At 34.2% G+C, this 25,353-nt stretch overlaps 5 protein-coding genes across 6 annotated transcripts; 2 read left to right on the top strand and 3 right to left on the bottom strand.

Moving 5' to 3' along the window:
* Positions 1-1,414: 1,414 nt before the first annotated feature.
* On the bottom strand, positions 1,415-3,756 carry LOC105956208 (uncharacterized). The gene is made up of 2 exons (XM_088816436.1): positions 2,247-3,756; positions 1,415-1,976 (listed from the first exon to the last, which is right to left on the bottom strand). Exons 1-2 carry the CDS (start codon positions 2,995-2,997, stop codon positions 1,627-1,629), a joined length of 1,101 nt encoding a protein of 366 aa, XP_088672562.1. The 5' UTR covers positions 2,998-3,756; the 3' UTR covers positions 1,415-1,626.
* Positions 3,757-10,974: 7,218 nt separating this feature from the next.
* LOC148770925 (DUF4228 domain protein) lies at positions 10,975-11,628 on the bottom strand. Its single transcript, XM_088817421.1, has one exon. It carries the CDS (start codon positions 11,626-11,628, stop codon positions 10,975-10,977), a length of 654 nt encoding a protein of 217 aa, XP_088673547.1.
* A 2,168-nt stretch (positions 11,629-13,796) lies between these two features.
* Positions 13,797-15,839, top strand: LOC148770924 (uncharacterized). Its single transcript, XM_088817420.1, has 5 exons — positions 13,797-14,310; positions 14,766-14,792; positions 14,916-15,015; positions 15,533-15,625; positions 15,738-15,839. The coding sequence occupies exons 1-5, from the start codon at positions 14,258-14,260 to the stop codon at positions 15,837-15,839; spliced, it is 375 nt and encodes a 124-aa protein (XP_088673546.1). The 5' UTR covers positions 13,797-14,257.
* Positions 15,840-17,778: 1,939 nt separating this feature from the next.
* On the top strand, positions 17,779-21,062 carry LOC105976023 (signal peptide peptidase). Of its 2 annotated transcripts, XM_013001342.2 has the most exons (12): positions 17,779-17,931; positions 18,592-18,682; positions 18,935-19,050; positions 19,155-19,306; positions 19,482-19,567; positions 19,702-19,829; positions 19,931-19,981; positions 20,075-20,161; positions 20,259-20,328; positions 20,417-20,553; positions 20,667-20,744; positions 20,854-21,062. In XM_013001342.2, exons 2-12 carry the CDS (start codon positions 18,643-18,645, stop codon positions 20,926-20,928), a joined length of 1,020 nt encoding a protein of 339 aa, XP_012856796.2. In that variant the 5' UTR covers positions 17,779-17,931; positions 18,592-18,642; the 3' UTR covers positions 20,929-21,062. The 2 variants fall into 2 exon arrangements, with proteins under 2 accessions (XP_012856796.2, XP_088672561.1); XM_088816435.1 differs by lacking the exon at positions 17,779-17,931 and having other exon boundaries at positions 18,585-18,682.
* Positions 21,063-21,353: 291 nt separating this feature from the next.
* On the bottom strand, positions 21,354-25,087 carry LOC105975936 (uncharacterized). The gene is made up of 7 exons (XM_013001228.2): positions 24,678-25,087; positions 23,578-23,709; positions 22,984-23,478; positions 22,370-22,452; positions 21,666-22,112; positions 21,520-21,570; positions 21,354-21,427 (listed from the first exon to the last, which is right to left on the bottom strand). Exons 1-7 carry the CDS (start codon positions 24,685-24,687, stop codon positions 21,383-21,385), a joined length of 1,263 nt encoding a protein of 420 aa, XP_012856682.2. The 5' UTR covers positions 24,688-25,087; the 3' UTR covers positions 21,354-21,382.
* Positions 25,088-25,353: the final 266 nt, after the last annotated feature.

Genomic DNA, 25,353 nt, shown 5'->3' with positions numbered 1-25,353 from the left:
AATTTGGGCCGCGAAATTAAAAATGCACATCCACTGGACCGTTTCTAAACCCAATTCATTTGTAATTTTTCTATAGTTATTTCTTTTTTCTGTAGGTAAAATATATATGACGTGGTTTGCAAAATATTTGTGCTCCATGATAAATTAATTGCAAGTAAAGTAAAATATTAGTATTTAGTATTGACCAGTGACGTATCAAGATCAATCAAATCTATCAGACGAGCTTTTGAGCCATCGTCTCATCTACATTAAGAATAAAAATTAAAACAACAATGTCAATTTTACATTGTTGTCTGCATTCAACACACACAAACACACACAATATCAGTTGAGATTCACCATATCTAAAATACTCAGCATGTGAACAATTACTGTTCAGCAAAGACTAACAAAAACAAAGACCCTAAAAATCCGATTATTGGACATCTAAATGCAGACAGCACAGCCAAAAAAGTCAATTTCACCAATTAAAAGAAATAAAAATAAAAAATTCTTTGGCAGAATTAAATATAGAAAACCACTATTATTGAGTCCACATGACCAAAGGAATTATGCACAGAAATCTTTACATGTGAAATAAACAGTAGTACTACAGAGAAGTAATTGATTTGTAATTATCCACATCAAATAGCTCAGAGTCAATAGCTAGTGAATATAATAAACACATTCACAACTAGACCATTTGTTACGCAATTTTATTATATTCAAATTAATCATTGATATTTCACAATTATAAATAAATAAATAAAAATAACACAGAAAGATAGCCATAAATGTGACCATAATGAAACCATCAATTAGCACTATAAAGAGAGCCTAATTCAGTTCATTCACCATGTTGTTGTAGTTATACTTACACATACATACGGTTAAATACACCGAGTAATTTAAATTTTCATTTTTCATTTACAAATATATATATATATATACAAAATAAAAATATATCTATATGCCTGTACTATAGAACAAACGCGAGTGCAGAAATAATAAGAGACACATAAGATAATAGCTACACCTGATGAAAATAATCCGGTAATTTAATTTGCACCATATATCTATATAAATAACTATTTATTAAAGCATATATACATACGCATGCATGTGTGCGTATGTTATTATGTGTTGGATCAGTTGTGCGTGATCACTCGATGTAATTCACCGACAGCCAATCAAATTAAATAGCAATGAGGTTTGAATTCGATTAAAATAACATTGAACACTCCATAGAAAATATAGTTATCAATGTCATAAATATGGTGCAACAAATTTCTCAAAATACTTGACTTATTGTGCACACTTTCTCCCATGATCCTTGCAAATATATATACATATACATATCTATATATAAGAATATATACTTATATATGTGACACAAAATTGACATATATAGACAATATATATATAAAAAATTAAATTAGTGTCAGAAATTAAGGATAGAAATCATATATATATTTTCCAGACAGATGATTGATGATATATGATGAATCATGATGATTCCCTTTCCCAGTAAGTACTGTAAACTGTAAAATAAACATTTATGGTTATGGAGGTAAGGGCATTTATGGCATTTAGGGCACCTAGAGCCAAGAGCTGATCATAAATCACCAAATCAAATTAAAGAGAATTTCAATTAATTTGGTTACCATAACTAGATCCTCCTCCGAGCAACGCGCCGCCCGATGCGGCGAACATACCGGTGGTTGTTGCATCGAGAAATGTGTGCTGTGATGATGCGTTTCTTCCGCCGCCGCCGCCCAAATGAAGCTCGGACATATTTGGAAACCCTCCTTCCGATCTTCCTTCGGAGTTGGACGAGCCTTGATCGTATAGAAAACCTTTGAAAACATGGCCGCCAATTCTCACCACCGCCTGGTATGCGTACTCGTCTTCCCCGTCGTCGACGGCCGTCACTCTTACGCACTTGAATACTGCCGGAGCGTGGACTTGCCCTGGCAGTGATTCTTTAAAACTTGCATCTGTAGTAAAATATCGATAAATTAATAAACTTGCTTAAATAATAATTTATTGATCTCGTCCCGACTCGGTAAGAACTCACCAAATTATTAGTTTGATCATTTATTTTTCTACTATATTAATAGAATTTTGCTAGTTTCGACTGTATTAATTTATAGAGATTTTTTATAGAGATTTCAGTGTATATATAAAAATATATTTCTCTAATATTAATTATTAAAACATTTGAAAATTAATTAAGATGATATGCATATATATATATATATATATACCTTGATGGTGGCTAGAGGTGGTGTCGAAGCTTCTTGGCGGGGTGTTGTTAGAGTTGGAAGTGTGGGAAGTGGTGGTTTGAGACGCGCCGCCGAGTCTGGGTTTCTTGGCGCTGGAAGTGGATTGTGAGGACCCCGCCGTGGCTGTATTTGCACCTCCCACGACCTGCCGTTCGCGGCGGCGGGCAGCCGGAACCCATGTGCTTTTAAGGTGCGTGGTACAGTCGTAGCCTCGGCTCTTACAGCAAGTCCTGCATCTCCGGTGCGGACAATCTTTCTTGGCTTGGTTTCCGCAGTCATGGCAAGAGGTTGTTGTTCCTCCGCCGCCGCCCATGGATGAAGAAGAACCTCCGATATTGCCACCACCGCCTCCTCCGTGATGGAGGAGGTTCGAATGATCGATGTTAATCGTGGGTTTCTTGTAATACGCCGGTGAGTTCTGCTGCCCCAGCTGGTGCTGCCACAGCTGCATGCCGCCGCCGCCACCGCGGTTGCGCGAGTTGTTATTCAACGCGTCTTGATCGTCTCCTGCGGCTGAGCCTCCACCACCACCACCACCGCCGAGAGAAGGGGTGGATGTGAGGAGAGGAATCACACCGAGTGAATGAGGGTCGAAGTTTATCGTTGTCCCACCGGCAGCGCCGGTCTCCTGGTGGTGGTGCTGGAAAGATGAAGCCGGCGCTACAAAGTAAAACTCCGGCGGCAGGCCGCAGCTGATGTGTCTGGTGGCTGTGGCCGTGGTGGAGGACCACATCCCCCCACCAACAGCAGCGCTGTTGCTGCCACCGGCTGCGGCGGCGGCGGGGCCGGCATTGAAGCCTAACGAGAGGTCCCCGGCAGAGGAGGAGGACGACGCCACCCAATCAGCAAAGGCGCTAGTAGCCACAACTGCAGATTTCTTCTTCTTCCTTTATCTCTCTTTAATTTCACCCCCCAACACCAGAACTCAATTAATTAAAGATATATAGATACAAATTTCATGTACGTATCTATCAAGGAAAAAAGTTGAAATCTACAGTAGTATTATATGAAGAACAAAGAAATAAAGATAGGGTCTTCCTTCTTTCTGCTGATGATCTTCTACAAACTGCTACTCTCTCTCTTGTGAACAGTAGAGAGAGAAAGAGAGAGAGAGAGAGTATGTGTAAGAAAACACAATTTAGGAGACAGCCACACACAGATTACACACACCCAAAAAACACACTACACACACAGTACTGTCCTAATTGAGTGTGATGTGGTTGTGTCAATGCTTCTTTCTCCATCAACAAGATTCAAGAACCCTTTTCTTTTCATATATATATATGTGTGTGTGTGTGTGTGTGTTTATTGTATCTATATAATCTGAAATCTCTACTCAGAAAACAATGAGGTGGGTTCGCCTCAACCTCTCGCAAAGATTATGGTTTGTGATTATTGGAGAGAGAGAGAGAGAGAGAGAGGAGAATAGGTATAGAAAGCAAAAGTAGTACTTATGAATGTGTGTTAGTGAGAGAGAGAGAGAGAGAGAGAGTTTTGTTTTGTAGGGTTTGTAGTGTTTTGGAAGCCCTAAAAGTCACATGCCAACCTCTTTTTCATTTTTTCTTTTTCTACCAATATTATCTTTTTTTTCCAATATACAGAAATAATTAAAGACATTGGGAAGCATATGGAATATTGAAAAGGCAAGCATTGTCTTAATTTTAAATATGAGGGAACTTATAATAATTGTTATAATTGAAAAGTTGTATTTATTGTTGGAACTCTATGTCGGGATTATTGTGAATATTTTTTCGAAGTTTCACAAAGTTACGAATGTTTCATTGTTTTTGTTTACCTGATTTTATTCGGTTCGTGACTCTACCTAACTTATGGCCGCAACAGTAGAATTATAATACTCGTGAAAACAAGTTATAATTACATTAATGTTTTAAGCTAATAATTATGATTCATAATTTGGATTATTATAAGAATTTGATTGAAAGATAAAATTCTAGAAAATGTGTAACTTTGTTCATATATGATTCATTATTTATTAACAAATTTAGCTTAAATTACTAGTCGAATATGTGTTCAAACTTTGTTCGTTATATTAACAACTCGAAATGAAATGAACTTTTAATCGGTGATCTCAAATCGAGTGTCGATGATCGAACAAATTTAAACTCTATCATTTTTTTGCGCAAATTAACTATGACATTTGTTTGCTTTGTATATGTTAAATTCGGGATTCCACAAAATATAATTATAGAACTGAAATAAATTGGAAATTAAATCAAATTCTGAAAATAACAGAAAAAAGAAATAATGCCACCTAGAATCAGATGGTGATTACAGATAGTGGAGACAACCTTAATTTGATAATCATATATTTAAACCTAGTCTAAAAGGATAGATTATACCTATGATTATGCTCTAATTCGTAGGCATATTCCCAATTATTTTCAGTGCCTGTCTATATATAAAATAAAATACTCGATTTCTATTCTCATCAACTTTTTTTATCTCCACTAGAATTAAATTAGTAATTTCAATATTCTATAATGAAACAATTCGTACCAAACTGTATAAGTGTACTCATTTAACCTCGCGAAAAAGCTTTTAAAACAAACGAGAGAAGTAAATTATACAAGACATAAGTCATGTATATTACGAGCTTGATCTATCAAAAGTTTGGCAAAGAGAATTGAACTCGGGTCGTTTGACTTCGCATTTTCTTATTGCACTAATACGTCACTCCTATAAAACGTGCTTCTAGTGTATGAATTATAATTTACCATTTTGTAAGAAATGATTATATTTAATATTATGTTAGGAATTATATTAAATTAGTTTTGGGCGAATTTTTTAATGCTCTTTTTTCGGACTTGCGAAGCCGAAATATGAGTTTTGGAATTGCGATCGTCTATGACAATAACGTCCAAAAAAACTCAAATATATAGAAATCGTCATATTTTCGAATTTGAAAGTATTTTGAAAAAAATAAATTTAAGACATGTTAAAAAATAGTATGCAACAAAATTGCATTGAAAAAACCCCTAAAGTATTGGCACTGGAAATGAAATTAATAAAATTCATTTTATTAATTATATTCTTAAACTACAAGCCTGAAACACGTTTTTTGAATCGTGATCGTCCATGTTAGTAATTCTTGTTTTGTTTGAAATATTATTAAAAAGAAATCGTGATATAGAAATTGTTGTTAGATTTTCGAATTTGAAAAAGTATTTATAAATTTTTTAGAGAATTTTAAAATTATTAACAAATATTTATCTGAAAATGAAATATACAGAATTATGTGGGGTGGAAATGCAATTAAGGGACAAGTGTCCCTTCCCCAAGTAATCCATTCCATTCCATGTCCTCAAATTATTGGAGCTGGGGCCCACGTGTTATCACATATTTTGGTGTTTTTAACTTTGTATGATGTTCTAGTTCGAATTGATTTTTCAGAAATTAAAATCAATTGAAAATTCGAGTCTAGTATAAATTTCAATTTCAATTTGACAAATTTTCAAAATTTGAAAATCGGGAATCTTTTAAAATTTGAACCGAAATTCATTGTTGCGAAATTTAAAAAAATGCCGAGCCCCTTACAGTGTAATTGTTTACGTAATCTTTTGATTCTACGAAATATTCCCTGAAAATTGTCGACATAACCTTATAAATGTCGATATATTGTTGTTAAAAAAAATTCCTATATAAGCTAAAATTGTTTATATTAGCAACTGAAGAAGTTTACTGACATTGCAATGCGATTTTGAAAAAAATAAAATTATTGTAGAAGGTATAACAAAGTCACCTTATATTTAAGAGATTGCTATTAGAGGTAGAATATATTTTTTTGGCAAATATTTTCTTAAAACAAAAAGACAACGTGAAAAATTACAATACTGTAAGGGGTTGGTGTAAGAAATAAACAAACATTGGGGGAATCTTGATAATAACAGATAGATTAGGGGTCCTTTCATAATTTATCCCAACTTTAAGGGCTTTCCGTAATTTAGCCCTTTATTTATGGAACAACTTTTTAAAGTTTGTCTAGAGTTAAAAAAAAAAAAAAAAATTAAAAATGAATATTGTAATGATATATCGAAAAAAGAAAGCGGCGGTCTGAGGGAAAGAAATGAAAGGACTTTTCTGTCTAATCTCCTACATGCACCGTCCCACACACGCACGCCACCGCTGTCGTTTAGTCATTGTCCCTCCCACGCGCCGTCACATCCACGTATATATCACTTGGGATATTTGTTTTCTTCAAAAAATTATTATTTTCTCTAAATACGTTTTGATTAGCCCAAAAAAATTATAAGCCCAAAAGATAAACACCAAACTTAACTAATAAGCCCATTTAAATTTTCGAGGCAATTTATTAACTTTCGTGAGTATATTATTCGAGTAAACTGCAAAAACTACCCCTGTATAATCTCGAAATAGCAAAAACCCCCCTGTGATAAATAAACTAGCAAAAACCTCCCCTGTGAAATTATTTAAATAGCAAAAACCCCCCTATGGAACTATTTGAGGGTTGACTTGATATAAAAAGACACAAAAACCCCTGGAGTCTTGCAATTAATGAATTCTTATATTTTATAAATATTTTAATTATTTTATTTAAAAAATAATCAATTTAGTTGTTTACTATTTTTTTTTATTTCTAAACAAACAAATTAAAAAGAATAAATATACATATAATATGTATATATATAAATACATTTTGAGGGACAATTTTGTCATTTCAAGTCTAAAAAATCAGCTAGGGGGATTCTGCCTTTGACTAAATTTGACAGGGGGGTTTTTGCTAGTTTATTTATCACAGGGGGGTTTTCGCTATTTCGAGATAACACAGGGGTAGTTTTTGCAGTTTACTCTATATTATTCATCTTAATTCTAGTGCATCTATGTATGCCCTTAAAAAACAATAGATCAACACCTAAGGACTAGTGTACAATTATTAGCTTTGATTTGCTATCCTTAACTTAATCATTTTTATTTGATCATATCCTTAGTTTAATCATTAGCCTAGCTATATAAAGGTTTACAAAGTGTAGCACTATCCTAAGTTTTGGTGTAGATACACACATATAGACTTGTTATAAAATTTTAAACACGTTCCACCACTAATATCCTTTTAAACAAGGTCGTCGGTCCAATTTTACTTATTTGTTAAAAGTGCTCGTTTTTTTTTTCGGATTGAATAACACGGTCTTTTTTTTTTCTCCGGCCAACCCAATCGTTTTATCTTCCCTTTTCCTTTCTATTTCAGATTCGATCATATATTCGATGAACTACCATCGCCTTACTCCATCCGACGACAACAGTCTTTTTTCTGTTGTCATTGAATAAGAATCGACTAACACACACGCAGTGACACACACATACACATTCACACAAAATTGTCGAAAAAATAATTTTTTGTTAGCGTAAAATAAAGTGCTTTCGAGGATCCTTGTATTAATAATTCCCAAAAAAAAATTTGTAACAATAATTTTTTTTTTCTTTCTCAAAACGCCTTGAATTGTTTTGTTTTAGGAAAAATGAGAAAATAAGGGTAGAATACAACCACACCCATGAGATATGATTAAATTACGAAAATCCTCTTTTTTCTGGGTAATTACAACCACCCCTCAACTATAATTCTTTTTACACGTTCACCCTTGCAGTTTCAAATATAGTGAAATCTTCTAAATTAGGAGTATTCTCAATCTTGGACTCATTTTATTCCATTCGAGCTCCACATTTTGAAGCTAGATAATCATAAGATTTGTTTTTTAGCTTGTATGCATCAGATTGTGGTGCATCAGAAACTGTATTTTTTCACAAAATAAGTACAAACTAAAGAACATTTCACGCAATTTAGATCATTAAATAGAATTTGACATCATAAGAATGGATAAGTAAGAAAATTCATAGTTGAGGTGGGTAGATATAATTACCCAAATAGGATAGATTTTTTTCATAATTTGACTACGACTTAGGGTTGGATGTAATTTACCCACAAAATAATGACTAGCATTGGAAAGTGGCGGCGCGTGAGAAACACGCATCAGCTGAGAATCCATTAGCGGCTAGTAAAATTATGACTGTCTGTCTCTGTCTCAATCAAAAGTGGGGTCGGCGTTTGCGTAAAATAAAGTGTGTGTGTGTGTGTTTACAGTGGAGATCTAGTGCATGAGGCTAGAGAGAGAAAGAGAGAATTAAAAGTGCTAAATTCGGTGGTAGACCCGAGGTGTATATATATATATATATATATATATGTTTGTCTCGAGCCCACCGCTGCGTCTGTACATCTCAGTGCGTGTTCTGTGTGAGAGAGAAGTTACATATATAGAGAGAGAGAGTGGGGAGAAGATGAGTACCGCCTGTATATATATCCCGCGATTTCCTCCGCCGTACCTTTTTGTCCCCTTCTCCTTTTTTTCTCCTCCGCCACTAAATCTCCTCCGCCTCACACGCGCTTTTTCCCTCACTTTCTGATCTTGCACATGGCCACATTATATATTGTTTAGTAGGCATATTATATCATGTTTAGATACTGATTTAATGTCAAATTACCAAAACATATCTCTCTCAATTATGCATTATTTTAGGCGTATACAGTCTACTTTTATTGTATTAAATTTATAGAGTTCTTTTATAGATAATAAATAGTTGATGGCTGTCTGTAATTATTTAAAAATTAGAGATTTTTTCCTAAATTAACCTTATTTTATGGTGTTGTCTGTAATTCGCACGTTACGACATATGAGTCAATGTAACGTTGTTTGACCGAGTCGACATATGGCACTCGTCGATTCAAAGAAATTATGCGGATGTTATATTATATAAATATTAAATAATCTTTTAAATAATAATGTTATGCTAAATTGTTATTTTGGTGTTGCTCCTAAAAATATTTAAGTTCAAGTTTTAAGATAATTTTGTGCAAGAGCGTGACAGTAAAGAAACAACTAGTTGCGGGTGGGCTTAGTACAAATTGTGGTAAAAGGGAATTAGTAAATTTGTTTTAGGAGTTAAATAATAAAATACCCTTTGCTTGACCTCACAGTGCCCCACGCAAAATGTTTCCCACGCGTCAGATCATGAATGGTGGCATACACGCTTACTTTTTTACCACACGTGAGATTATTAATTATTTAATTGTGGTTAAAATATTTTTTATATAAATTTAATTTTAATGAACCGAAGAAGTTCGTTAATTGCATTTTATCTGCAAAAGTAGGTCCAATGGGCCACAAAGAATCTCTTTAATTTTTTCGGTTCAATTTTGTAAACTAAATTCGGCCTACAACAATTTTGAGGCCCTTTTCAGGTGGACTTCACTATGTACAATTTCACTATACACACGTGTGTCAGTGTGTGTATATATATATATATATATATATATATATATATATATATATATTGTATTTCATTTTATTTTAATGAAAGAGCTCGCAACAAAATCATATTGGTGCACCGGTTAATTTACACTTTCGTATAATAGTTTACAAACCATACAAGACACAAAAACCGCATAAGGCTAACCACGTGTGTTAAGCTGCACCTAGCGACCGTTGACAAACATATTCGAACTAGAGTTAATTGACAAGTAAATTAATATTTGATTTTTTTTTCAGCATTGGATCGACAAATTAAACCTCTTGAGATACATTAATTGCGTACCATATATTAAGCACACACATATATACATATATATGTGTGTATGATTTTGTATAGATCAACCGTTAAAAATTTCTCAATTTAAATAACCAGTTACATCATCTAATTACTATTTCCTTTAAATAGCTAGGTCAAACAATCAACTTAAAAAGAGCATCAATTAATTGAACATTCTGTTGAATGTTTCTTTATCCTCCATCTCAATAATTAATAATCATATCCTGGCAGCCGCAGTGTGGGAATTTCAACTCCAACTAGGGTTGGTTCCTTGTGGGCACCAGGTCCAGGTCCGCTATCTTAACGGGCCGTTGAATTACTATAATTTACATTCTTCCATCAATCATCGCGGGGCCAAGGGATGCGGGCCCTAGGGGCGAGGAATTTCGCCTTTTGGTGCAATAATCATATCCATGATGAACATTAAGGTGGTGGTTGCAAATGATTATTTAAAAGCAGAAGTTAGTGATTGTGATTTAAGTTAGTTTTAAGTGCTTATTTCTAAAAGTTGGGGGTGTTTGCAAATATTCCAGAAAATGAACTTAAATAGAAAAAACAGGGTTAGGGGTGCTTTTAAAAAAATAGCTTAAAGCAGATTATTTTGAGAGAAGCAAAAGCAATAGTTGATTTTGCAAACACCTAAAAACAGATTATGAGCAAAAAAAACCGCATAATCACTTTCAAAAAGCATTTGCAAACACCACCTAAATTAAAGGATAAATACTTATACATGCATCATTTAATATAAAAAAAAAAAAAAAAAAAAAAACAAAAACATCATGAAATACTTCTTGATCCGGTAATTATATAGATAATATTGTTCTATTTAATTTTGCAAATATTATTCATTAATTCATATAAACTTTCTAGCTAATTGAAACGCTTTTTTTTTTTTTTTTTATATACATATTTTATTAAAAAATAAAATAAAAGAATACATAAAATCTATACAATTCACAAACTTTTTTCTAAATATAAACAATTACATTTCCAAGATCAAACTGATTAAAAAAAAAATCTAAAATTGCTACACATAAATGAATTAATTGCAGTGTATTTTTATGTGATCAAACCCTAATTAGAACATTCAACTTTAATTTTCCTTGTGCTTCCATTCCAACCCAATAAATCTGCAGGGCGAAAACCTAATTTTATTCTCCGTAATCGTCTCGAGTTTCGGCGACCACGTCTGGTCTTTCGATCCCACCAGCTGATTGTAATGCTTCTGCAACTCAGGCGTGCTGCACAAGAAATTACTAGGGCTGCCATTGTTAACACAATCAGATTCTTGATCGCCGCCATTATTAATCTCCTTATGGCTAATTAAGCCCATAATGAACTCAGGTATAACCTTGATCTGAACCCTACCGTCGGAACCCTTCATGTACTCGAACGGGCAGCCCTTGAAGCTGACCGGTCTGGCCCGGTTCTTGTTCTGCCCGCCTCCGGAGGCAAGCGCCGCCAGGGAGGAGGCGGAGAGCACGGTGTGGGTGAAGCAGTCGAGGGGGAGGAGGAAGTAGGTTTGGCCCCTGAGTAGCTCGTCCCCGATGGCGAGTGAGGGAATCGTTTGGCCTATGAAGAACGAGTCGGCGTGGCAGACGATGCTGTCCGGTGACTCGAACATGATCTCGCCGGCGAGGTGTTTTCCGGTGAGTATTCTGGTGGCGCCGCCGTATGAGATGAGCTTCACGGCGGATGTGGGGGAGTACTCGGGCCGGAAGCAAGCTGTGATTATTGTGTTGCCCATTTGATCAGTGATTATATTTAGTTCTGTATTTTAATTTCCTTTTTTTCTTTTTTCTCTTTGTGGATCAAGAAAGATATCAGATATAAAAAATGGGAGATAAATAGATGTATATATAGGGAGGGTTGACTTTGAGAATGTCTGTGAAAGTATGTGTATTTTCTTGATTGAGAGAGAGAGGGGGGGGGGGGGGGGGGGGGGGGGTTTGGGGGGGGTGGTGGTCAATCATGCCGGCTTTGAAATGATCTAATTTAGTTAACCTAATCACTCCATTGACTAGCCTTGCTAAATCACATGTTCTCATATCCAATATTACTCGTGTAACAATCATAAATATTTTCATATATATATATATATATATATATATATATATATATATCCACTAAATATTACTCAAGAAACAATCAAACTAAAATTATATAGTCATTTATTGATTCTATTTCCCTATAATTGTAGTGTAATTATAATTTATTTATTGATTTTTTAGTAGAAAGAACGTACAGCCAATCATATAGGTGAATTGGAGAAATTTAGAGTCTCGTACAATAAATAATTTAAATTATTAATTCATATATGTATATATGGAGTGTAAAAGCGACTATATAACTAATATGATGTGATTGATTTAAACATGAGGAAAAATCGAGCATGTTCTATATATTAAGGAGTGACGGTCTTAAAGCGGAAATAGTAGATTAAAAGGACCACATTTGAACTCAATTTCAGATCTACTCAGACAAATTTATAAAAATACTTTGGAGCAGTTAGGGTTTTGAATAAATAAAATTCAATTATCGATTTTTTTCAACAAATGAACATGAACACCATGCCCTAATTTTTCTTCACTGAATTTAATCTGCAGTAAATATAAAAAATTAGTGTAAATAATTTAATCAATAAAAGGCTAATTTTTTCTCCAATTTTGACTTATGTATATTTACCACGTAGTTAGTTGACAAAGCCATTTTTATCACGAAAAAAATTAATGTAAAAATAAAAAAATGAATGGTTATATATATTACCACGTAGTTAGTTGACAGCCATTTTTATCAATTACAATGATTGCTAATTATTTATGTAATAATGGTTTGACAAGTCAACACATAAGAGTTGTATTGATAATAAATTTGAGACCAATTTTGCAATTGGTACGTACTGACTAATAAATGATATAACTGCCAATTCTCCCCTTTTATCAAGTTGCCAAATTAATCAAACATACAAAATACTATTCCTATTTTGGCATGACTATAACTATATGTTAATCAACTTGTTTGGAAAAATAAAATAAAATTAAAAAACATATATATGTATATATATTTGACGGCCGATATAATTAATATTTGTCATATTAAATCGTTGAGGTTTTAATTCCGAAAAGGAAAAAAATGTTCTTAGGATGTAAACGAGCTCGAGCCGAGTATGTTTTGACGAATTCGAGCTCGAGTCCATTTTAACGAGCTCGAACCGATTTTGTCGAGCAATTGCTATCGTTATTATGTTGCGAATTCATGAGCCCCGTGATCTGATCAGATAAGTCAAAATGTATCCACACACTAGGCCAAATTTCATTTCAGGCGACTTTTTTGTTGCGACGAAAACATATTCGTCGCACAATTTGCGACTATTTTAAACAAAATCGTCGCAAATAATTGTAAATAATAAATTTATATAAATTTTTGCGACGAAAAATAATTTCGTCGCAGTCAAATGTCGCACATTTAAACACTAAAATTTCCCACTAATTATTGCGACGAAACAAAAAATATTGTCGCTACTCTGCGACGATAATAGAAGAATACGTCGCAATATAAAATAAAAAAATTACATTTTTAAAATAAAGTCATATTGCGACGTTATTTAGAAAAACGTCGCAAATGGAAGCAGGGTATTGCGACGTTCCGGTTGCGACATTTTATATTTCGTCGCAAGGGTGCGACGTAATTACCTTAAGTGTCGCAGCGAAAAAATAAAGAATATATTAGCTAATTTGTTTGCGACGCAAATAATAAAAACGTCGCCATTATAAATCTAAAAAGTGCGACGTTTTCTCGAATGCGTCGCAATATTATTATCCACATTTTTTTTAAATACATTTGGATGCGACGTATTTAAAATAAAAGTCGCAAATGTAGTTGAAAATTACGACGTTGTTATTTTAAAGTCGCAAATTAAATAGTAAAAATATTTATGCCCTAATTTTTTCTTCCGTCTCCTTTACACATCTCACTCTCTCGCTACTTGTCTCTCACAGCCATCTGCCAAAGCCTCTGCACAGCCCTCCGCCGCCCTTCGCCGACGCCACCACAGTCCTTCGCCGACGCACCAAGAGTCCACACCGAAGTTTTCGTCCCCTGTCTTCTCACCACGAGTGCACCGTCAACGCCAACTCCACTATCGCACATACGCCGACGCGACCTCCACTATCGCACCTACACCGACGCCAACTGTTCTACCGTCTAGAGAGAGAAAACAGGCTCAAGCAGATAGAGAGAGAAAGCAACAATTTGGATCAAAAAACCCAAATTGAACTTCTGGGTCACAGAGCGAGAGCGAGAGAGAGAGAGGAAATCTACTTTGACAGCCTTGCGAATCTTAGATCGGGTCATCTATCCAACCCGAAGTCCAGACGATGCCTTCCCGTAGAAGAGCTTTTCTCAAGGTTATCATTCTAGGCGACAGTGGGTCAGTTATTCTTCTATTTTCAACTCAATTTTGTTCGAATTTTGTCTGATTGTTTGGGTGTAGCTGTAAATTTGGTGTATTTTTTGTCTATTTGGTTGCTGTTGATCTTAATTATTAGGTTTAGAGGTGAACAATTTGTTGATACTTTGGTGTGAAGGTTTAATTTTAAGCGATCTCAGTTTGCTGACTGTTTGGATTTGAGATGGCATTAATCTGGAAAAATTAAGTATCAGATTTAAGAGTTTTTAGTTAGGGTATGAGAAGAGAAAAAGAAGTCAATATTTAGATTAAGCAATGCATGAATCAGTTCCATATGTATAGTAGTTTATGTTCATTGTTGCTCCATTAAACTGAAATAGAGGAAAATAAATCTGGTGCATTGGAACACTTTGTCTAAACATGTATGATACACGGGGTGTTTGGTAATCGGTTTACTTTTTGTATGTGATTTGCAGGGTTGGGAAGACCTCGTTGATGAATCAGTATCCTTAAGAACTAGTTACTAATTGTATGATTGTTAATTCATTTATGGAAATTGCCTAGTCCTATTGTGAAAATTGAGTGTACATTTTAGTTTGTTATTTTCCTTGACCTACCGCTTAAAGATATGTGAATAAGAAGTTTAGCAACCAATACAAGGCAACGATCGGGGCAGATTTCCTTACAAAGGAAGTGCAGTTTGAGGACCGTCTTTTTACTTTACAGGTTAGTCTGAAACGTTATACGTTTTGTTGATTTACGAAGTGTAAAATGTTTGATGGTTATTGGTTTATGGGGCCTTGTCTTACTCAGGAATATGATTGGTTTTACCCCAAAAGGTAAGATAAACCGATGAGAAACAAAAAGGTAGCTGTAAAGCAATTTGTGAATTTGTAATTTGTATATAGAAACAGTATACATATCTTAAGACAAGCTGTAAGAGAAAAACATCATATTTGGTACTCTCTTAGAATAGATTTTTATATAATTATTAAGACATACTCTATACCTAAACCTACATTTAAGTGATTTTTTTGCTCGAAGATAAATACGTTTTTCTCCATTGTGCAGCTGATTGTCGAGAAGCACTTAGGTGAAACTATGAAGAATGATGATATATTGTGAGCTTTAAGCACTAAAAGCTATTATTATTATTATTATTATTATTATGCAATGAAATGTATATAGATTGATTATATCGTCCTTTTTATACTTATTATATAATTTTTTTTTTCTTTTGCAGAAGATGTTGAAACTTCTTAGTCAAAACTGTCAAGCAAAGAAACAAGTGGAGATTGATCTATTGAGTGATGCTTGTGATGAAGTGCAAAAGAAGGTAAGAGTAATTGAGTTTAAATTGCATTAACTTTTATTTTTCAATACTAATTACTAAGGATTCGATATTAATTGAGCTTTCCTTAACTATGTGATCTGTGTTTTTTCAACAGATTGAGAATGAGCCCGCGCAACATAATCCTTCTGTCACCTGTCACCTGCAAACAGTTTTAATGAAGATGAAGGAGAAAATGAGGATTAACTTATCTTGGTAAAGCTACAACATTGGCAATTTGTATATTTTAAATTCATATTTGGATGATTTTACCTAAATGTGAATTTTAAAGTAGTGGATATAAATTTTGAGATGTTTATGGATTTTATTGGTATTATTTATTGTTTATAATTATAGATTTAGCAATAATTAAATAAAATCAACAAAAAATAATAAAATTGGCAAATATTATATTGCGACGTTTTTGATGACTTTGTCGCAATGTATACGACGAAATTGATTGCAAATAAACGTCGCAACAAAGTGCGACGTTATATTTTAGTCGCAAATTTGAGACGGATTTTGCGACGATTCTTGAACGTTCCGTCGCAATATTTCATGTACCGAAAAAATTGGAATGATGCGACGTTTCTCCTGAAACGTCGCAACAATTGCGACATTTTTCGTATTTCGTCGCATAAATTTGCGACGGCTGTTTTTTTGACCTTTTTTTGCGTCTGTTTCGTCGCAAACAATTCGTCGCAAAATTATTTTTTTCGTCGCAAATAAGTCTTTTGCGTCGCAAATTTTCGACGCCTGAAATGAAATTTGGCCTAGTGACAACTTGGTGCAAAAAATCCCAATTATAAATCAAATCTTAGTCGGCTGAGACCAGATAATAATTAACTAAAAACCAATTAATAAATAATTTTAAAAGAAAATAAACAAAATTAATAGATAGGTAATTGTCTAATTGACATTTGAAATTGAAGTAGTCTTCCCCTTCCAATTAATTTGTCGGCCGCACACGCAGAGTTTACACACATCATATGAAACACGTGACCAATTTGCTTTTGTATTTTTTTATTAAATATTCTTTTTTCCCGGCAAAAACTTGTGTAAAAATGATTTGTTAATGGGTTTCAGAAGTCAGAATAATTGATTAAATAATAATATTAATTTAAAGAAAATAATCAAATAATCCAACCCTCTTTCAATTTTCAAATGTTTGGAACTATTCAAACAACATGTAAATTCAGTGTGCTGCCTTTTATTTATGAGATCACCATATTCGAATATGTAACATCATGATGTAGAAAAGATATTTAAAAAAAAATATCTCTACTTCACTGTTTTATTTAATATATTTTATTATATTAATTAAAAATAGCAGATAAACTCATTAACATTTTAAAATTTAATGTAAAAAAATATGATGTAACAACTTATAATTAGTTCTTAAAATATTTTATTAGACGTAAAAAGTTAGGAGCCGTTTAAAATACGTTTAGCCAAAACGAGCAATTTGTTTTGAGATTATCATATTTGAATTACGTCATGATGCAGATAAGATCAACAAAAATGGAGTCTACTTGCATGAGAAATTGACAATTAATATAGTTTTGCATCATCATGCATATATTAATTCATGCCAATTGGGTTAAATTAGTATATTTGTTGACATATGATGAAAATAAGGCCAAATTAAAAGAATCCCTATTGGTCGTATCTGGCAACAAATATACTATTTTTTTTATAGAAAATTTATTATTAATTAGATTTGTTGTGAATAGATCATTAGTTTCATATTATTAATTAGGGATAAAATCAAGAATTTGGAAGATAATCATTACAATTAACAAAATTTGCCCACATTAGCATAAATAGGATTTGCAGATTTTGTATTTTAATCATAATACAAGAAATTTGATGACTCGGCACATTATATATTCGAATCCGACGTGGCGTTTAACCATTGGCTAATTGACGTGGCTCCACCTAGCCAGCATGACATCATCTCGTTTTCCAGCAGTTGCTTCCTTCGTGGGGCTACAAAAGATTTCCTACAGTGTCTTATCCTGCAGTTACTCAAACACCAATGCTTTACGTGGTTGTACGTTTGACCAACAAAAGGAAAGTACACGTCAGCGGTCAAAAGGTACAACGAAATCAGAGCGATGTAAACAAGTTCAAATGTCGCGGAAATAATAAATGCTCTTAACCCAGTTTTGGTTTTGTAGCGTCTGTAAAAACCAAAACCCTCTCTCTCTCTCTCTCTGTGTGTGTGAAAATTACACACACTGAAGGTGATACCGATCTGCCTGTTAGCGTTCAGGGGAGCGAGAAATTGGAGCCACATTAGTCTTCTCACTGTAAAGGGTCTCTCTCTCTCTCTCTCTCTCTCTCTCTCTCTCTCTCTCTCTCTCTCTCTCTCTCTCTCTCTCTCTCTCTCTCTCTCTCTCTCTCTCTCTCTCTCTCTCTCTCTTGATTTATATACTTGTGTATAAGCATTTGCGTTCCTGTAATGTATACATGCATTTTTAGTTATGCTTATCTGTTTTATATTTATGGGCCAAAATTAAATATTGTTTCTTATGGATTTCAGTACTACAAAGAACTGAAGAATGTGTTTTTTTTGTTGGATTCGAGAACAAATTCGATTTTTTTTCCTGCAATGTGGTCCGTTGATTTTTGGATTGGATATTTTGTGACATGGCTATATTTTTCTTGACATGATTTTGAGAGATAAAATTGAGTTATATTGTATATGATTACAAGTGATTGCATTTTTTTAGCGTCGTTTCACTTTTGCAAACGCAATCGTGTTCGGTTTTCGTGTTTTTTCTTCCTAAAAAGGGGGGCAATGCGGAATACTTGTACTTTGATTGTAATTTATCGCTTCTTATTAATGTAAATAGTGTTCGAGAAACGACAACTTGTAGTTGTTGCGCATGTTGATTATTAATCATTTTGTATCTTTGTGCTCTTTTTTTTGTTTTATCTTATAATAATTTTTCGTTGCTGCATTGTAGTTTTTTCGTTGAGAAATCGAAGAACAGTTCAGAATTTTAATTAGATACACGATGAAGAACCACGAGCGCATGGCTAATCTTGCTCTAGCAGGTATATATAAATTACTTATTTTCAGTGACAGTTCCTGCAAAAGCATCAATTACTTGATTCGATCATTGAACATGCATGCATATACTTTATATTTATCATTGAAAGTTTGGTGTTCGTGTTTCAATGAATGATCTTCGAATTAAGGACCATAAGATAATATCAGAAAAAAATGAAAAAAAGTTTCGTGATTTCTACCTCTTAGGCGCACATCCCATTTCGATAACGATTTACGCGCTTTATCATCGACTGCAGGCTTGGCCCTAGCCCCACTTGTTGTGAAGATAGACCCAAATTTAAACGTCATTTTGACGGCTTCTCTAACAGTCTACGTGGGCTGCTACCGTTCCGTTAAGGCAACTCCACCATCCGTAAGTTTAGCATCAAACTGCATTTACGCTCCCTCGGTGTTGTCTCTATTTTGGAATTCGTGTTCACTTTTTTTCTAATTCGATTCTTTTTTAATTACTTGCAGGAGACAATGTCCAACGAACATGCAATGCGGTTCCCATTGGTCGGGAGTGCGATGTTGTTATCTCTGTTTTTGCTTTTCAAATTTCTGTCAAAAGACTTGGTTAATGCTGTACTCACGTCCTATTTTTTTGTTCTCGGGATCGCCGCTCTATCGTACGTATCTTCCGCATGGTTTATTCTAATATCCATTTATAAATATATATATATATATATATATAGAGAGAGAGAGAGAGAGATAGATACGTAAAATCTTATGATTCACTACGGAATAACAGTATTTTCAATTTTTGTGTACTAACCTTCCTTGGTTTGTGTCGACTTTTTGTAGAGCAACATTACTACCTGCAATCGCAAGATTTCTCCCCAAACCGTGGAATGATAATCTCATTATTTGGCGTTTCCCGTATATCCGGTGTATGTATAATTTTTTTAATGATCCTTGTTGATACTTGAGTGTAAATCGACAACAATATTTGCCCGAGTATAATTGTTAGATGCAGAATAATATATTAATCTTCGCACGTTTTTTTTTTTTTTTTTTTGTACAGCTTTAGAGGTTGAATTTACAAAATCGCAGATAGTTGCGGCGATTCCCGGAACCTTCTTTTGTGCATGGTACGCTACAAAGAAGCACTGGCTAGCTAACAATATCTTGGGGCTTGCTTTCTGCATTCAGGTTCGATAGTTAGCACCGCAAACTTATTTATTTACCCATATACCCCTCAAAAAGCACGAAATTGAACTCGTGTACCAAGTATTTATTAAAACGAATTGCAGGGAATCGAAATGCTTTCACTTGGCTCCTTCAAGACCGGTGCAATTCTCTTGGTAAGAAATTCTGTTGGTTTATACGATTCTCTTACCGTTTTACGACATCTCTAGGTTGTCTTAGCTGACGTGGATATTTTTGAAAAATTGCAGAGCGGGCTTTTCGTGTACGACATATTTTGGGTCTTTTTTACCCCTGTGATGGTTAGCGTTGCTAAATCTTTTGATGCTCCTATAAAGGTCTGTACATCAACTCTATTTAATCATCCACATTGTCATTTTCTGGGTAAGAATTTATCTATTATGAATTATAATAATAATAATTCCGTTTATGCAGCTTTTATTCCCTACATCAGATTCTGCACGGCCGTTTTCGATGTTAGGACTTGGTGATATAGTGATTCCCGGTACGAAAAGTTTATTGAATTTGGCATGAACTTCTTGTTTGTGTAGTTGACCAACTTTTAAAGGTTTGACTTCCATTTTTTTTTTCAGGAATATTTGTAGCTTTGGCACTAAGATACGATGTTTCGAGAGGGAAAGAGAGCGGATATTTTAGGAGCGCCTTTTTAGGTTACATAGTTGGTTTGGTCCTCACCATTTTTGTAATGAACTGGTTTCAAGCTGCACAGGTGAATATTCATTTTTCAAAAAAAAAAAAAGATTTGTCTATATATATTTATATATATAGTCATTTTTTTATTTACATTTTTTATTATTGAAATGGTTTTCAATCTTCTTCCAGCCTGCATTGTTGTATATCGTTCCGGCAGTTACTGGATTTTTGGCTGCACATTGCTTATGGAATGGGGAGGTTAAACATGTGAGTCATTTATAATTATTTCTAATTTTCATTACTCCGAAAATTGACGTTGCGTCGCTCTTGTACAACATATTATATTAATTTATATATATTCGTAACTGTTGCGCAGTTGTTGGAGTTTGACGAATCTAAAACAACTAGCTCTGAAGAAACCGACGCAGACTCGAGCAAGAAAGAAGAATGAGAGACTGATTGGTAGATACCTTATATTTATTTATTTAAGAACATGTGAAATTTTTTAGCAGTCAAACTAACTTATGCACCACCGATATTGTTGTACCAGATTTTGTTAACTAATTAGAAAATATATTATTATGATTTAATTGTTTTTTTACATGTAATTAATTAGCAGTTTTCCGATTAATTTACGAAAAACACAGGTAAATATGCACACAATCACGTACACAAGTACGCGAAAATTCTGTAAAATAGGTAGTTACCTTGCCAATGCTTTATATGGAGAGATTTATAACCAGTGAACTTTCATCGAATTTAGTTTTTTACTCAAAAAAAAGGTCGAAAAACGCTAATTTCAACCCTATTCGACCAAACAAAAAGAAAGAACTATACTAGGATCATCCATATATTCATCATATATACCTATACCCGTAACTCTACCGAAAACCAGTGAGATTTCTTCAGGTGTAGCTCTGAGGAAATTCGTTCCTCGTTCTTTTCTGAACCTATAATAAAGTAAACATGTGTTAAGAAAAAAAAAATGTTGGATAGAACTATTTATTTATCAACATCGAAAACTTTATTAGTGAATCATAACCTGATTTTCATTTGTCATCTCCATCCACCTTTCCGCGTATGTTCTTCCATCCTTTACACGCAATTATTGAAGTAAAAAATATCAGCTCAAAGTAAAAAAAAACAGAAAAAAAAATGGCGAAACTTAGTGAGAGGAAAACGTAGAACCTTTGCATTAGTCTGTCTGTGGTGAACTTGGTCGCAAGAATTGTGGATTTTAAAGTCTTTCACGGTCAAATTTTCAATGTTTTCTCCCTTGGAAATATTTCCGCCCACATCGTTATACTTTCGGAAAGTGGACTCTTTTTCCCAGTTCAAATTTTCACCAAAAGGTTGCATAGAAGCCATTCTCTTTCCTTCAACACCATATCTGTATCTCATTCCATAGTTGTCTCTATTCTCACCGCCAAATATATTTTCTGTAGCAGAAACTTCATCCAATGATAAGAAAGAGTTCATTCTTGCACCGTAGGCACCATTATTAGGCAAAGAGTTGTTCTGCTTAAACGTCTGGTGAATGTAATTATTAGGAATATCGGACCCTTGCGGTTTTGTTGAACGAGTTCCGTCCGTGTTGGAATTGTGAGAAGCCATTCTGGAGTTGTACTCACACTCCTGTAAAGATTTGATATGAACAGAAAATATATAACTAAGACATATTTTAAAGCATAATTGATTCCAACTCGAGAGGAAAAATCGGTAAGAATGAGAAAAAAGGAAAAAGATTATGATATGAGAATGAGAAGTAACGAAATTATCCAGCTCAACCAAGCATTTCATGAAACACCAACTTCAAGACTAGTCAGAAATTATTCCGAGAAATTAAAAAATTAAAGGGAAATTATATCCACATGGACCACACATTCACTTGCCTTGCCAAAATTGGGATGCTGGTGGATTTTCGGATAATCGGGTGAGGTGGCAAGAACATCTTCTTCTTCAGCATAGCAAGTTGCTGACAATAATTCACATTAGAATAAGCAAGAATCAGAAGAACCCGGTCAATGACGAGAAGAGATACAAACGGTAAAATTATACGTACAGTGAATCAAAGCAAAACATCACATAATAATATATAAGATCTTTAATCAAGAAGGAAACACGAAATGGTTGGAAATTCAACACCATAGACATACAACACAAATGATGATGAGGCATTTGTGCCGATACGAGAAAATGACATGACAAAGAGAATCTTTCAAAGCCTATATTGGCAGATGAGTACTCAAATTAGTTATTTTGTGTGCATACATGTTTTAGCCCACTAAGCTTCCAGTGGAATCTTGATTCTTGAACCCAAGAAAGACCACCTCAAAACACGCTTAGAACTGCATTCTTCTCTAACATGCACACACTCATTACTTCAAATCTTTCACACAGTCATATCATGTTAACCCTCATATAATTCCTTCAAATATAAAGAACTAAGATTGAATCATAGTAAAGAATGAAAATAAAGACTTAAGCATAGTAATTTCCAACTCACCACGAGGGGACTCAAATGCACCGGGCGGAAGTAGGTCAAACTCGACAGAAAGTGGTGGGCCATCCTCCCTATAATGCTTTCCCATCTGCTTCATGACTACAGTTACAGCGCTCATCTCGTGTTGACCCTTGACTTTCAAGTAACCTGATCGACCAGGCCTGGTTTTCACATCCATCAGAGGATATTTCGGTGTAAAGTAATTCGAAGTCGCCATATCCAATGTGGGGTCACCACCTGTACGATGATTAGACATATCGCGCAACGAAGAACTACTTCCCGAATATGCATCGTGTCCCTGTTTTTTGATGCTTCCACATGAATCTTGCCTGGGCCCACTTGACAGGTCGTGCTTTCTGATTACGTAGTTATCGGCATTTGTCGTTAAACTCTTGTCTTTCAATCTTTGATGACAAAACCACTCGGAAACTTGCTTCTCTGACAAACCTATTGACTCTGCGAGTTGTGTTTGTATCGACTCTGGAGGGTACTTGTGTTCTGGATAAATAAATGAAAAAAAAAGAGATTATTTAAGAAATTACGTCGGAGAAAGATATGTAACTTTCGAGTTGTGATCTAACAAGAAAAGGGATTTACCGTTGTAAAATTTCTTCAATACTTGAACCTGAGCATATGTCTTTACAGACCTTTTCGTATTATTGTTGTTCTCATCCAGAAGGGCTTTATCATCTTCAGAATGCATCTCATGTGATTGTACGTCGTCAAGCACTGAAAGAAAAAGGTAGCAAGTAATAAGATGATCGGATAAACTGGGGAAAACAAATCAATGGCCGATTCTGCAAAAGCATATTTACTGCTGTTTTATTGAAATGATAAATGTTATATTGATTGTGCACACAGAGTCTGCAACAACAGCCAATCGTTTCAATAACAGGCATTTTGAAAAAAATGTATAAAGTTGACACAGCTGCACGAACAAAATCATGTCGTATAATTTTAACAAAATGAATCTCCATACATGAAGTAGATATCACAACTTCAAGTATATACATGAATGTTTTATACTCTTAATGTCATGTAACAAAGATTATCTTCGGTTCTTCAGGTTCACTCTTTCGTACCAATCTGTATATACATTTGAAGTCTGTAAACACGATAAGGTTGTTGCACTTTACACTAAGCAACTAACTGAACCGTACATAAAACTCAGATCGAGACACATTATCCGTTTACTGATGCTTCCATCTAGATTGTAAGATCTTATGTTTTTCGTTAACAATCCAAAAATAAATGGGGAAGCTACTAGGAAAAGATACAGATAACAGTTTAATCAAGATACACATTCAGCTATTTATCCAGATTTTTGTTACATTAGTTGATCGATCCGTATGCTAGTTCACAAACACGATTAACTACATCAAAATAAAACCTAATTACAGAGATTGTTTTTGCCATGTGCAAAAATGAACAATGCAAAAGCCATGAAAGCAGTTTTCCCATACCAATGTTGTAGATGAATCTATTGAAATTCAAACACAGAATTGGCCTAAACAAACTCCAATCGCCGCCATTTTTGTTTTCACCAAAAAAAAAGTTGAAATCAAAGCACAGAAGAAACAGCCGCCCAAACGATTAGCAGAAGAAGCAAAATGAAAAAAATGCACAAAATCAACACACTGCTCCATCATCATGAACTGTATTGAAAATCAAAGCCCTAAAAAAAAAAAGACGCATACCTTCTTTCATGCGTTTAGAAAATTATGTTCGCCACCCCTTAATTAGCTTCTTCCTCTCTATATGCTTCTACATTGACACATCAACATTTCACCCAACGCCACTAGGTGACAAAATTCAAGCAACTCTAGAGAGAGAAAATAAAAATGAGGGAATCTTTCTGGACCGGGTTTGCTTGAGTTTTTAGAGAGAGAGAGAGAGGTTTCCTGTTTGTTTGGCTGGGGTTGAGAAAAAGTTAATTTTGCTAATGGCAGCTTTTTGATTCATCTTCATAAATGTTTGCCTGAATTAGTACTGGGTAATTCACACACACACACACACACACAGGCTTTTCTTAATTGCAGATGATTATGTTAATCTTCTGCATAAATCTTTCTTAATCACCAATGTTTATTCATTATTAAATATTTAATTTAACTTCTTGTTCATGCATACACAGATGATTGTACGTAAATGGATAATTATTGCACCAATTGTTCCTCATCTGTCACACTTCCAACATATATTTATATATTTTGTCAAATTTATTTTAATTGGATTTTTTTAAGATTATATTATTATTATCAAATAAAAATATATAAATTATTAATTTTTTTTATTGCAATAAAGTGAATTAAAATAACAAAATGGGCCTGGCATATCACGTAAGCCCGGCCCATTAATTTATTAACCCAAATG

The sequence above is a fragment of the Erythranthe guttata genome, chromosome 4, assembly GCF_056151865.1.
Source record: "Erythranthe guttata isolate IM_541 chromosome 4, IM_541, whole genome shotgun sequence".
Taxonomy (NCBI): domain Eukaryota; kingdom Viridiplantae; phylum Streptophyta; class Magnoliopsida; order Lamiales; family Phrymaceae; genus Erythranthe; species Erythranthe guttata.
This window is presented reverse-complemented; position numbering and strand designations above follow the sequence as displayed.